This window comes from Abrus precatorius, unplaced genomic scaffold (assembly GCF_003935025.1).
Source record: "Abrus precatorius isolate BTA unplaced genomic scaffold, Abrus_2018 Scaffold10, whole genome shotgun sequence".
NCBI lineage: Eukaryota > Viridiplantae > Streptophyta > Magnoliopsida > Fabales > Fabaceae > Abrus > Abrus precatorius.
The window spans coordinates 21947192-21962246 of NW_020874292.1; the positions used below are offsets into that span (position 1 = coordinate 21947192).

The 15055-nt window shown below is 25.0% G+C and overlaps 2 protein-coding genes across 2 annotated transcripts; both read left to right on the forward strand.

Moving 5' to 3' along the window:
- The first annotated feature begins 7958 nt into the window (after positions 1-7958).
- Positions 7959-8467, forward strand: LOC113853110 (basic form of pathogenesis-related protein 1-like). The gene has a single exon (XM_027483564.1). The coding sequence runs from the start codon at positions 7982-7984 to the stop codon at positions 8465-8467; it is 486 nt and encodes a 161-aa protein (XP_027339365.1). The 5' UTR covers positions 7959-7981.
- A 6099-nt stretch (positions 8468-14566) lies between these two features.
- LOC113852697 (pathogenesis-related protein 1-like) lies at positions 14567-15055 on the forward strand. Its single transcript, XM_027483041.1, has one exon. It carries the CDS (start codon positions 14567-14569, stop codon positions 15053-15055), a length of 489 nt encoding a protein of 162 aa, XP_027338842.1.

The following is a 15055-nucleotide window of genomic DNA, read 5'->3' on the forward strand; positions in this document are numbered from 1 at the left end:
ATTTAAACATTTAAATCATTAAGCCTATATTCTTATTCTATTTTGTAAATTTTATCAGGTGAATGAATGTTTCTAAAATTATGGCTCTTTGGTTTCAACACAATTCATTCAAAAGACCATTCTATCATTATGTTAAGTTTTAATTCATGTCAATTTTTGTATATTTATGATATGATCATGTATTAACAAGATTGAATTATTTGTAATATATTAATAGTTCAACCGGATTGGGTTAAGGTCTATTTCATTTTTCTTATTATAAATGCATAATTTTAAGTGTTGTTTATGCTCATTATTTCAATTTATAAAAATAACTAAAATTTGAAAATATACTTTTTTTATTAGGTCCAAAAATTTGATCTTAATTAAAAAAGTCAATTACCAAATATACCCACCTGTATATATCTATAATCTGTTAACCTAAAAACTGTTTTACTCGAAACATTAATTGGGTAAAAATGAATGATATAAAAATTGGTATGAGTTTAATTGGATTGAAGAAAAACAATCCTAAATCGATCAAAACTGACTGTTAATCACCTTTAGATAATGATCACAATGACTTATTTTTAAATACTACTCTAATTATTCATTGTGTTTTGTTTTATAAAATTATTAACTTGAAAGAAACAAGTCTTAAATCTATTTCTTAATCATCTGAAAGTTTATTGAATGTGTATTTTGTCTAATTATATGAATTCATTTAGAAAAGTGTGAAAGTGGTGATTGTTTTAATTTTATTTGATGATATTAAAGTGTGAGACATATATGTTGAAACTTTTCTTGTTGAAAACAAATTTGATTTGTGTATAAGAATAACTTTTCATTATATAAATATTATTGGGAAGAACTTTGTTAGAACCTAGTAACCATCGCAGAAATAACGACCTAAGTACATCTAATTATATTTCGAGAAGAGAAGACTACCATTAGATTGAGCTGCTAGAGCACAGAGAAGGCTATTAACGAAGTGGAACTAGCTCCCATCGAGATTAATTATGACATGATGTATGTTAGAAAAGAACTACCTATTAGATGAAGCTACTCCTGAAGGAGAGACTACCTTTAGGAGGAAAGGGCTGCCAACAAGGAAAAATTGCCTTGGACTTTGATTCTCTCGTGAGTGACTCTTTTAACATTATATTGACACTTACTTTGATGATATTTTAGAAAACTAATATTATTTAATTATGGTACATGTATATTTTATTATAGTATTCATGATTGAAATAATATTTTCTTAATGGTATAAATTTGTAAATTTTTTAGTATAATTAGGCTCTTAATGTAACACCTTAATTTAATTTTTCAAATAAATAAATTTTGCAAAATTAGAAATTATAAAAAATTTCATTCAAACGGTTCCCAATATATAGTTCAATAAAGTAATTCAAAATAAGGATGAATTACAAATTTATATCAAATGATTGCTATAGGACTAGTTTAAATACATCAGAGTTTTCAAAATAACTTTTTAAGTCCTATAGTAGTTTCATTCATCCCTTCATTGAGCCTGATACTGATACTGATTGTCTTGGTCACCTCAAAAATAAATGTAAGGGTGAATGTTCTATACCATCACACACACATATACAAGCATAGAGTCTCACCTTACTCATTCCACACATTTTCTAACATAATTTAAATCATACATTAACAAGTACAAAGTACTAATTCCATCTTTCCATTCTAACTCACAAAAAGGTGCACTCACTGCACCATCAAACAAAAATCATACAACACACACGTGCGCTTACTGCATGCTAGTCATGCTCGCTGTGGCACTGTGATCATAAATTCATAACGCTCTCAACCTTAAGGACTTACTCAGTTCACACCATAGATAGTTTTTGGATAGCTCCCGCTCCACGGATACAACGTATGCAGTACTGAGCCCCAAGCAAAGATGTTAGTCAGAGACCGAGTTAGGAGAAAAGTGTGTGGCCTGGGGTGCACCCACACTCACTGTTGGTGTCACAACCACCATCTCTTCCCCAAGGTATTTCTACCGCTCCCATCTTTCACGCTCTAGTGTATCGCTAAATTATTCATAATTTTTCAATATATTCAACATCAACATGTCATTTTCCACACGTATTTATTCACATTCCAAATCATGGTATTCGTTTTCATCAAATGGCACATCCACACATTTCAACCACATTATAACCAACCATTTCACCACACATTGCGCTTAATGTCAATCACATTGCATTCCACACAAAGTTCACATTACAATCAAATCATAATCAAACCATTCCATCATATACATCATCCAATCGCTACCATATCATATTCCACATGAAATTTCCACTAAGATACACATTTTCCTACATTCTATCTCAACCACATTTCATTATCTAGCTCTAACAACGAATTTCAAACCAAAAGAGATAGGGTAGAGTCTTCTCTTATCTCAGAATGAAGACCTAACACGAAACTCAATAATGAAAATGCTACTCACACGGATTTCATCCTCTAAATGCTCCAAACGTGATTCCAACTTTCAATCTTACACCCAAACAATTTTAGAGGCAATTTAAACAGTGAAATAAGGTTGAAGGTTGAGAGAATCGAAGAGATTTCAAAGAGAGGAATGAGAAATGAAATTTTCAAACCCTAAACCCCTCAAATACCCTTCTGGTTGTGATATTCTTGCTACAGCGAGACGTCCCTCGCTGCAACGACACCCTCTCTCGCTACAGCGAAAATATCATAGGAAACTGCACTCTAATTTTTGTAGAATTTCGCTACAGTGAGACTACATCCAGAAATGCACATATCTCTATTGCCTTCTTGCTACAGCGAGAAGCCTCTTACTACAACAAAAACGCAACAGAATCGTGTTTTTTTTCCAAAACCTTCTCGCTACAGTAAGAATGCCCCTACAGTACACACTTAGCCTATTTCCCATCATTCCAACACATCCAATCTCAATGCACACTTCGCATTCACATTCATCACACATACACACCCATAATTACATTATGATATACATCAAATATACAATTCAACCTTATCCACATACTCATAACACCATATAAATCAAAATGCTCATTCAACAAGAATTTCACAATTATATTAATAAACAAAAATAGATTACAAATTCAGAGTGTTACACTTAATGGTGTAACTATAATGAATTTTCATTAAAATGATGTGCTTTAAGTAAGTTATATGAGTGCAAACTACTTGTGTGATATTTGTTTCTTTTTTTTGTTCATTATAGTTATTATGTCTTCATTAAATTGGTGTATCTCCTATTGATTTAATATTTACATTAGCGAAGTTGCAAGTTATTGAAAATATCAGTCCATCCTAATAAAATCTCTATTATAGACCTCTATTATTTTAATGACCTTAACATTTATCTTTTTGTTTTGTTATATTTTAGACATTCTGTAGTTGTTTAAGGCTTAGACTTTTATTTTCGATATATATTATATGTTCTAGTTTTGATATTATGATATGTTAGATTTTGATTACTTTTTGTTGAGTTATAAATCAATCTTGATAGGTTATTATATTTTAAAATAATAAAAATATATAGAAAACTCTACTAAAATTTTAACAAAATTTTCACATTATTTAATTGCAAAGATTTATTATCTCATGTGTGTGAGTTTTTAAGTATGCTTAGGTGTCTAAGTGGTATTTTTAAGTAACCTAATGTGCACTAGTTATGAGTTCATTTTTGGGTCATGACATATATGGACCTAAAAAAAAATAAAAGATTATGAACTCTAAAAAATATATATTAGTAGAATTAATGTTAAAAAAATTGATTTAAAACATTTTAAAAGATTAGAATATCAATATGAATAAAATTAAAAGAGAACAAAATTAAATTTAACTATTGAATTGGAGGACAAAAATATTAATTTTATTAATTTATTTTGTTAAATAAAAACTTTATGACGACAAGCTCAAAGACGAACAATTGTTTTTTCCATTCATATGTGATTTTTGTTTTGTAACGACTTGAATTGTAACTTAAACACATTCACTTCATTTCTTCTAAGACAATTTTTATTGGGCGAGGTATTAATTTTAGCCTAGACACGACTGGGAGAGAGGAATTGGACATCTTTAGTTTCTTCTATATTATTTTTCTGCACTGGCATTCAAAAGTATATTGTCGATCAAAGGAAAACAATTTTATAAGCCTTTAAATTTAAATGGCTTGTTTGTTTTAAAATCCATTTGAAAACTTGTACGCTTTATATTCTTATCATGATAAAATACCTTAAACCTCCAATTTAAACCGAAAGCAAAATGAGAACAAGAAAGTTAACAAGACCTTACGACATCAGGCACGCCAAATGTTCACGTCTATATCACTGATCTTATGCTTCCGACATTAATGGCCAGAAGTCATGGAGAAGCATGTGAAATCTTGGGTCCCTCCCCCACACAATATCGCTGCTTTCATATCACATCACGTATAAAACTATATTAAACTTGTTTCTATTTTTTTTTAACAAATTTAGATTATAAAAAATATTCTAATATGTTAGAACTCTAAACAAAATAAAATATCATTAATCTAATTTATATTAAAATTATTTTTTATAAATTTAGATTAAACATGTAACTTAGAATTAGAGCGGTGCTTTTTCCTCCTCACCTTCCTTCTAAATATTAATCCATTTTTGTGAAACCTTACAAAGAGTATTTTAATTACGTTTTTATATGACATGAGATATATTAACACACTTTTTTATGCTTCATACTGAATATTAAATATTCAGTACTTAACACTTGTATGATTAAACATTATTACGTGATCTAATATTTAAATAGGATAAGTTCTAATATGTTTAACTCTCTTCTAAAAATTGATTTATAAAACAAAATAGTTCAAACCTTATTATAATTAATATTCTGGTAATATTTTTAATCGAAATAAATATCTTAAAAATTAATTACATGTTGCTAACATGATAATGTAACGAGTAAGTCGTGATTTTAATAGAAAGAAAATCGTTAGTCACATGATCAGTTTACTGTTGGATGTAGACTTAAATATATATTATTGTTAAAATAATTGAAAAATTGTAGACTAAGCAGCCATTTTTTTTTATAAGCGACTGTAAAAATTTGCTGAATTTTAAGTTACAACATGATGAAAATGGATCATATTTCACGTAAAAATTCCAACCTAACAAAATTTGATCACATTAAGCATTCATTTGATCTCTTGAATCAAGAAAACGCACACTTATTAAAATAAGGTGGAAGCTGAATTATACTGTATTTTCCTTCTTTTTTTCAATTTCCATTAAAATTTATTTAAATGAGAAAAAATTACACATAATAATATATATTTTATTTAATTATAAATTTTAAAATATTTATTTTATTTTCTTCGAACCAATTAGGGTTCATGATTTTCTTCTCGCGGCCTGAGCGTGCATGCACCGTATCCATCTTTTCACAAAGATATAAAATAAAACAAAAATTTAGGGCTATTTATTTGTATTTTCCTTTTAAAATTATTTTTTAAAATTATTTTTATTTTTTATAATTAAATATTTGTTAAATACTATTCATCTTCTATACAAAAAAAATTTAATAAAACAATTTTTGTTTTAATGCATGTTAAATAATTTATAATTCTTTCTGATAATTTTCTTACTTTATTTTTTTATAAAATTTATATTTCAATTTTTTAAGAATTCATAAAATTTAAAAAATAAATAATATTAAAAAAATTTATAATTATTAAAATTTTTTCATAAAAAAGCAAATACTATTCATACACTAAAGGAAAAACCAAAATACACGTTCCTTTATCCTAACTGCGCATTATATTTATTATGATTTTTTAATATATATATATATATATATATTATAAAAATTAAATTTCTAAAATGCTTTCTTTTTATTAATTCTTCTAATGCTTCAAAAATAAATAGTCAAAAATATGTACCAAAAAATAAAAACACAGTCAATAAAATAACAAGAAAACATTTAAAACCTTCTTCATATAGTAATAAAGAAGATCATTATAAAAAATAATTAGGAGAATTTATAATTATTATATTTTTGTTCCTAAAATAAGACTTTAGAATTAAATTTAATACGATATAAATGTTGTATAACAATTAATAATTAGTAAAAAAAATAAAATTATCTGCAATAGAACAGAATCCAGACAAAAGAGATAACATGGGTATTAGTCTTGAACAATAAAATATAATGTTTTTAAAACATATTTTCAGTCGTGGCCATGCAGAATCACACGCGCGTTTTGTTCGTATTCTGAATCTAACTTATCCTTTCACCTTTTCCCCCAATAACCATTTTACTTTTTTCAGCTCATTTTTGTTTTTTTTGTTTTTTAATCATTTTCATCAGATTAAAGTAATCAGAAGTACAGGTATACAAGATCCCACTTATTCCATTAATCTGTGCCAGCTTAATACTAATTTTGACGGATTGAAATTTTTAAAATTAGGTTTAACTTATTTTGAAGATGAGTTGAAGATATAATTCAAATATTCTTAATTATGAATTGATAATAAGACTTGATTTGATAAATAATATTCTATATATCAGAATATTATATTTATGTTGATATTATTTCTTTTAAGATGTATATTATAAAATAAATTTTAATTTTAATATTATATTTTATTATTCATACAATTTTGGTATACATAATGTTAATGTTGGTATATTTTATTTATAAATCAGGTTAGTTCAATTTTATCTCAATGTTTATATAGTTTTGATTGAGTAAAATTTAAACTTTAAAAGCCCATATAAAAAATCAGGGTCGGACAAGGATAAAGATAAACTCATCCCATATACACTCTTTAATAAGAATATTTGAATATATTATTTATAATATATTTTTTGATACACATGATTTGCTTGTTTTTATCTATCGCCTAAAGTTGTTCATGGCACAATTTAAGAAAATTATTTAATATCTTAGTTTATATTAAAACTATTTTTAATTTCTAATTTATACTTCTTTTTTATAATTAATTTTTTTATTTTTTTATTTTTAATTATATTTATTATTTTTAATATTAAAAATAAATATATTTTATGAATTAATGTGCAGTAAGTTGTCATTTATTTTTTTACTTTGCAGTAATTAATTATCTATTTTATAATAAATGTACAAATCATCTAAAAGTTTTGTATATGATAAGAGTATAATAGAAAAAAGTAATAAATGATTTTTTGTTATTGGTCTATTCTTAAATTTTTTTTAAAATGTGTTCAAGAGTCAATATATAGTAAATTTTTATTAAAAGTTTCAAGATCTTATAGAATTTAATACATTAATAATATTTAATGATATATTTTTAATAAAAACTTTTATTATTATATTTATTATATTTATTTAAATACATGTTTAAAAATATTTTTAAGTGTTAAAGTATTTATTTCACAAATCACTTATTAAAAGTTATTTTGATATTTAAAAAATAAATTAAAGAATGTTAAAAAGTGTGTTAAAAAAGTATATTAATATTTTTTTATCAATTTTATAACACTCTTTAAGATAATAAAATAAAAATATTTTACTACATTTTCTAGCAATATCTTAACATTCTCTTGCCTATTTACCTACACTTGGATCAAGTGGGTGAAGAATTGATTTATCTTAAGTAAAGTTACATTTTATGAATGAAATAATAAATGTCAAAAGAAACTTCTTCCTCCTTAAATAAATCTATTCCGTTTGAACTTTTGATTCCGAATACAGAGAATTAATCTTTGGGGGAAAAAAAGTCATCGTCATGTAATCTGCCTATTGTTGTTAAAACACTTTCTTTTAAGGGAATCTAGAAAAGTATGGAAGAGGAGATGCTACCCACTAGCTAATTGATTAAGGAAAAAAGAAAAATATTTCTTTCGGTTTCAATGGCTCCAAGTGCTCCACTCTTGCTATAAATACGTAGCTTTAACTACATTTTATTCATTCATTCCTCACAAAGAACCAAACAAGAGAGAAAAAAAAATGAGGTCCCCATACCATGTGATCATAGCCGTATTTTTGTTCATTTGTACGACCTTGTCTCATATTTGCATAGCCCAAAACTCCCCTCAAGACTTTCTAGAGGTGCACAACCAGGCTCGTGCAGAGGTTGGTGTTGGTCCTCTCACATGGAACCACACCCTCGAAGCCTATGCTCAAAAATATGCGAATGAGAGAATCCCTGACTGTGATCTCCAACACTCTATGGGCCCTTTTGGTGAGAACCTTGCTGAGGGTTATGGCGAAATGAGGGGTTCAGATGCTGTTAAGTTTTGGCTCACTGAGAAGCCTTACTATGACTACCACTCTAACTCTTGTGTCCATGATGAGTGCCTCCATTACACTCAAATTGTTTGGCGTGATTCCGTTCATCTTGGGTGTGCTAGAGCTAAGTGTAACAATGGCTGGGTTTTCGTCATTTGCAGCTATTCTCCACCGGGAAACATTGAAGGCGAAAGACCTTATTGATTTTCTCTTTTCTTATGTTAAAACATCAACCAGTACCTGGTTATTTCCTGCCATTATTAAGTAATTCAATTTTGGAAATCATGTGTAATATTGATATATAGTATGATATTTCCATTGTTCAAGAAAAATCGTTGAAAGTGGTTTAGTGTGCTCTTATTTTGTTATTTGATAAACGGGGAAAAACATATTAGATGTTTTAAATGGTCATAAAAAGTATATATTCTTTAATTTTAACATTTTTTAACATGTGTTATTAAACAGTCATTAAGAACGAGACAAAACTTACCTAGCGTTCTTTATGTACTATTAGCGTTGTTTTCTTAGTTATCAATGTTGTTTATCAGTTATAATTAGAATTTTATTTTAATAAAATATTTATATTTGATGTTATTAAATTATTAAGATAAAACTTTAATTTTAATCAATAAACAATATAAACAACACCTCAAAAAATTATTCCTAATTGTAAAATAGACATTTAAAAGTATTAATTCCCTATCACTCAATATTTTCCATAAAACATTGATCGTAATTCGCGCATAGAGTATTAACGGGACCTTCCAATGGACAGTCACGCGTTTTGTAACTGCTTCTAACTGTAAATGCAACAAATAACAATTGACCCAAACGACAAATAGTAACAGAAAGGACAATGTACAGCATAATAAGCCAGGATAAATTCGATTTAATGTTAACCGTCGTCGCAGGTAAAATTAAAAAATAAAATAAAATGCACTTAGTAAAAAGGAAAATATATATCATAAGAAAGATTTGATACTTATTTTAAATAATTATATTTGCGTCAGATTAATAATCCAATTTTCTATAATCTTATAGTGCCTCTATTATATAAGTACGAATTTCGAGTATGTTATCTGTAATCAAATTTGAGTTTTTTCCTTTTTACTTTGTTTATTGCATTTATTTTATATATTATTTCTATTGTATCTCTATTCTTTTTATTATATTATTTATTATTTTTCCTTTAATTTCCTTCTTTTTCCATCCTTTTTCACAGCCTATCTTAGACGTAAAACAAATATTGTTCATTAAATTTTACCCTAATTTTATTTTATCATAGTATATTTTATTTTATTGTATGAGATGCCAAAATGCGTTCACGGGTCCATGTTCTCTCTCTCTCTTAGCCTGCGGCTGACTAACTAATGACATTGGCTCGTAAAATATTTAATATTTGGGCACTTTTCAGACTAAGCAATGAATGAGCTCTATGCAAGAGAATAACGACAGTGATTATAATTACTATAGGACTATTCAATTATTTAATGCAAACAATTTAATAGTAATTTTATAACTGTTAGAACCTAATTCTTGTGTTTGGTTGGGCTTCTAGTTTCTTTAATTAAAAAAATAATAAAAATAATAATTTTATAAGTATTTTTTTTACTATTTTTAATTAAATTTAGAATTTTATTTTAGTAATATATGTATTTTTAATATTAACTTTATTATGTAAACTTTTAAAATAAAATTTTAATTTTAATTGAACAATAACACAAATAAAATTTATAATGCATCAAATAAATTTTATCTTTCTTTTATTAAATATCTAAATTTAATATTTTTAATATGTATTTAAAAATACATAATTAAAAATTAATTTTTATATGACTTTTTAATATATATTTAAGAATAACTATAAATTTTACATATTTATTTATAGTCAAATTTATGTTAATAAAACACTCTTTATTCGTATAATTACTTAATTTTAATGAATTAAATATTCTTTTATAAATAGAATTAAAAATAATATTTTAAATAAAATTATAAATTTTAATGTTATTAATAATTAAAATTGACAATATTTTTTTATTTTTAAATAAATCTTTATCACATAAACTTTTACTACATATCCTCGGGGACATTAAAAATTTAATTTATAAATTAATATTATATATGATATTATATAGTATAAAAATATTAATAAATTTTTTTAATATATTCTCTAAGGTAAAAATATTTTAATTAATCCTAATTTTTTTTAAATAATATGTTTGATAAATTTTAAATATGTAAAATAAAAATAATAAATAATATTTTTAATTTAAAATATATTTTTTATTATTAATAAATTTAATTTCATGATATATTTTATGATTTTAATAAAATTTTATTATATATAAATTGTTATTTTCTAAGACAATAAAATATTTACTGTGATATACTTCTATTCGTCTGTATTAAGGATATAAAATAGTTAAGAATTAGACAAAAATAAAGATATAGTTAAATAATAATGATAATAATAATAATAATAATAATATTATTATTATTATATATTTGTAATTGAAAATATGAAAATAAATATTTATTAAAAAATACAAATATAAAATTATATAATGTAAATTTTAAAAATTAAAATATTTAATAACATTATTTTATATATGTTGACATAAGAAATATCATAGTATATCCTAATAAAGTCATTCTTAAATATGTAAGATAAAATAAATACTCATTTTAAAATATAAAAAATGTAAATCTTAGCTTAAAAATTGAGGATAAATAATTACAAGTGGTAAAATTTTATCAAAAGAAATATAAATTATATTAGAAATATAAAAGTATAATAAATATTATATGTTTTAATAAAAAATACAAATTTCATATATTTAAACTCAATTTGTAAAGGTTAAGATTAAAAAAAACACTCTGAAAATATTAGTAATAAATTTAGAAGCAAATTTTTTTGAAAATGTTATCAATATAATCTAATCATAATTTTTGATGAATATTATTATTAATTTGGTTCTTCAGAATCTTTGTTTAGAAAATTAATTATTTATTATTAATTTGTTGAACTGTATAATAATAAATTCAAATACTTAAGTGGAGACATTAAAAAAAAGGTGGGGTCCATCCAGGTTAATAGGCAAAATTTACTGCTTAATTTGTGTTAGAGCAATTGAGTGTTCAACTGCTGCCTCCTATTCAAACAGCTTTTGATGGCCTCTAATATATTTCAGAGGATTGACTTTACTGGTGTGCTGCATGTGCCTTTTTTACTTTTTGTTTGTATATTTATATACAGAGAGAGATAGGGTCTAATAAGTATTTGTGCTTCTGCACTCATTTGTTTAATATTTTTATAAATATTTAATTTTATCAATTTAACTATTAAATTACGTAACATGTTGATTTATAATGCAATAAATTTATTCATAAATTATCAATTATTTTTAAATTTGTATACTTTTTTATAAACTTTATTGTTTACAAAATTTATAATTTAATGATTGAATTGTTATTAAATAAAATAACTTCCGCCCTCCCCCTTCTCTCGATATATATAATTTTTGTAAAAGAAAATAATATTAATACATTTTTGTTATGATTTTTAATATTTTTTCTTAATTTCTTAATTAACACCATTAGAATATTAACAAAACTCATAAGCTCACTGTTTTAGTCAAATATTTGTTTTAAATTGACCTATTTTATTTAACAAATACATTGTATCAGGCTTAGTGCGAATCAAATCATAGGCTTTCTACATACTACCTAATCTACTTTTATCTTTATTATAACTTAATAATAATTAATTTAGTAACAAAAATGAATAATTACAAATGAAAATCAGTAAGTACTATATGTGTGTGTATATATATATATATATAGGGCATTTAATTGATTTTAATTTTAATTATTTTTAATATAATTTTATGGTAAACATTTACAAATCTTACTCTCTAAAAAATTCCCTCACTTGATACATTTGAAGATTCTGAGTAGGACGGTACTTATTTTAAAATATTAGGTTTCATAGGTAGGAAATAATAATTAAGTTCCTTAATTTCGTACAGCATCACTCAACATAATTACTATATAATAATGTAATATTTTTATTATTATATTTTAAATATTGTCATTGATACTAATCAATGTGATAGCAATTGATAAATTTGACTATTTTATTATATTTAAAAATCATTTTATATAAATGATTTAAATTAATTAAATGATGTTATAGGGACAAAAAAATGGAAGAATTTAATTAGAATTTGTTAAAATTTATAAATAATAATTGGAAAAGTCAAAGAAATACAAATCATCCTTCCAACTAAACTCGTGTTAATAAAAAATATCTAAATCATTCTTCCAATTAAATACGAGTCAATAAAAACACCAATTTATTTGGAAGAGTTTCATAGAAAACCTAATTTTAGCTATTTACTAGTATTTTTCTTTGAATTATGAAAACTAAACTTCAGCTATAACAATAAAAGAGTGATTCAACAAATAAAATAGGTGTATATTGTACTGAAAAATTAATTATCCTGATTATAGTGGACTAATAAACAGCCAGATAAAACATGTATATATATAGAACAAGTAAACAGCCATATAACGTCTAGAGCGCTCATATATTGACCAAGAAAGCAAAAATAACGTTGTAATAAATCTGTTGTTGGTCGTTTTTCTCGTTGATTCATGAAACGCATGACGCGCCTTGATTGAAGCCAGTTATGGGTAGTTTTTCTTCTTCTTCTTCCTTTTTTTTTTTCTCTCGATCGCTTTCCTTTTCTTACACGGCGGTATGATATATCATAGAGGCATGGGCAACGGTTGCCGAGCTCTTCTTTCTTACAATCGCACATCCATCGTGATCGAGATTATGTCATACCGATGAAATCCAAATCCCATAAACACAGGAATAATGACAAGTTTGCAGACAGAATTAAGTGAATTTCATCCATTACATGTATAAAAATGTCAATATGATTCGATGTAAATGAACAAATTATTCTTAAATCGATCATTCGACAATATGTAGTGCATGCACCCATACAACCATGCGAATATACTTACAAGAACTGTATGGTAATATCCTGAGAAAAATATATGGTTAACTATGACAAATCTTTGCGTAATAAAAAATTATACCATTCTTTTTTAAACAAGGGTCATATATATGATTTTTTTAAATAATTTTTATATTTTTATTTTTAAAATTTTGAAAAGTAATTCTTTTTTTTTAAACTGAATAAAATTAAGGTGTATACTGTGGTACCTTAAAATTTTTTTTTTATAGATACCGTCCTAAAAAAAACTTAAACTAATAAAAAGGAAACACGTATCAAGTTAAAAAAAATTATTATATATAATTTATTTAAAATTATATTATTTATATTATTTGCTACATATTATTATTATATATTTAATTTTTTATTTTATTTTATATATATTTTTTATAAATTTTTAGTTTTAAATAAAATATAATTTATATTAAATTTATATAATAATAAATTATTATATTTGTTATATTTAAACAAGTTGGAGAACAATTAAATTTTTAAATAAGAATAAGATGCAATTAAAACTAAATTAACTAAAATTTAAAAAAGAAGTAATAATATTATATTAATATATTTTTATATTCTTAATTTTATTATTAATATTTAATTATTATATTAATATATTATGTTATAATTATTTTTTATTTAATAAATCAAAATTACTTAAATATAAATTATATTTTATTTAAAAAATAAAAAAATTATATTAAAATTTTATATAAAATAAAATAAAAAATTGAATATATATATATATATATATATAATAAAATTATATAATAAATAATATAATTTTAAATAAATTATATATAATAATTTTTTGTGTCTCTTTTTTATTGGTCTAAATTTTTTAGATACAGTGCTCATACAAAATATTTAGGGTACCATAGAATTTACCTAAAATTAATATGCACGAACTTAAGTAATTTATTTGTTGAGTAGTCTGTAATGAATACCCAAAATTCGCAGGCCCGTAATTAAATGAGGAAAGCAAAAGTTTATAAATTATGTAGTAGCTTGGTCCTCTATAATTAATTCAATCCACATTGTTAATAATTACATACTGGCGAGGTTGACTGCAGCCAAAGCAATCTAGTTTTTAAGTCATCCACGGATTATGATTTAGAAAATTCTTCTATTCTTGCGTATGAACTTATTCTAACTAAAGTTCTCCCATGCTAAAATGCCTATAAATACCGCACAAGTGCTCCACCATTCATCAAACACCTCTCAATTAGCACATTCATAGTCTTTATAGTTGAAGAAATAGATGTTAATCAAAATGGGGTTAAGCAAGGTTTCATTTTCTTTATTCTATGTGTTGGGGTTAGTCCTAGTGGGTCAACTAGCCTATGCTCAAGACACAAAGGCAGACTACCTGAATGCACACAACGCTGCAAGGTCACAAGTGGGTGTTCCAAATTTGGTTTGGGACGACACAGTTGCTGCTTTTGCAAGTAACTATGCTAACCAACGTAAAGGTGATTGTAAACTGATCCACTCAGGTGATCACCGTTACGGGGAGAACCTTGCAATGAGCACTGGTGACCTAAGTGGCACAGGTGCAGTTAAACTGTGGGTGGATGAGAAAGCCAACTATAACCATGATTCTAACACTTGTGTTGGTGGAGAGTGTAGGCACTACACTCAGGTGGTTTGGAAAAACTCTGTTCGTCTTGGATGTGCCAAAGTAAGATGTAACAATGGAGGCACATTCATTGGTTGCAACTATGATCCCCCTGGCAACTATGTTGGCCAAAAGCCCTACTAA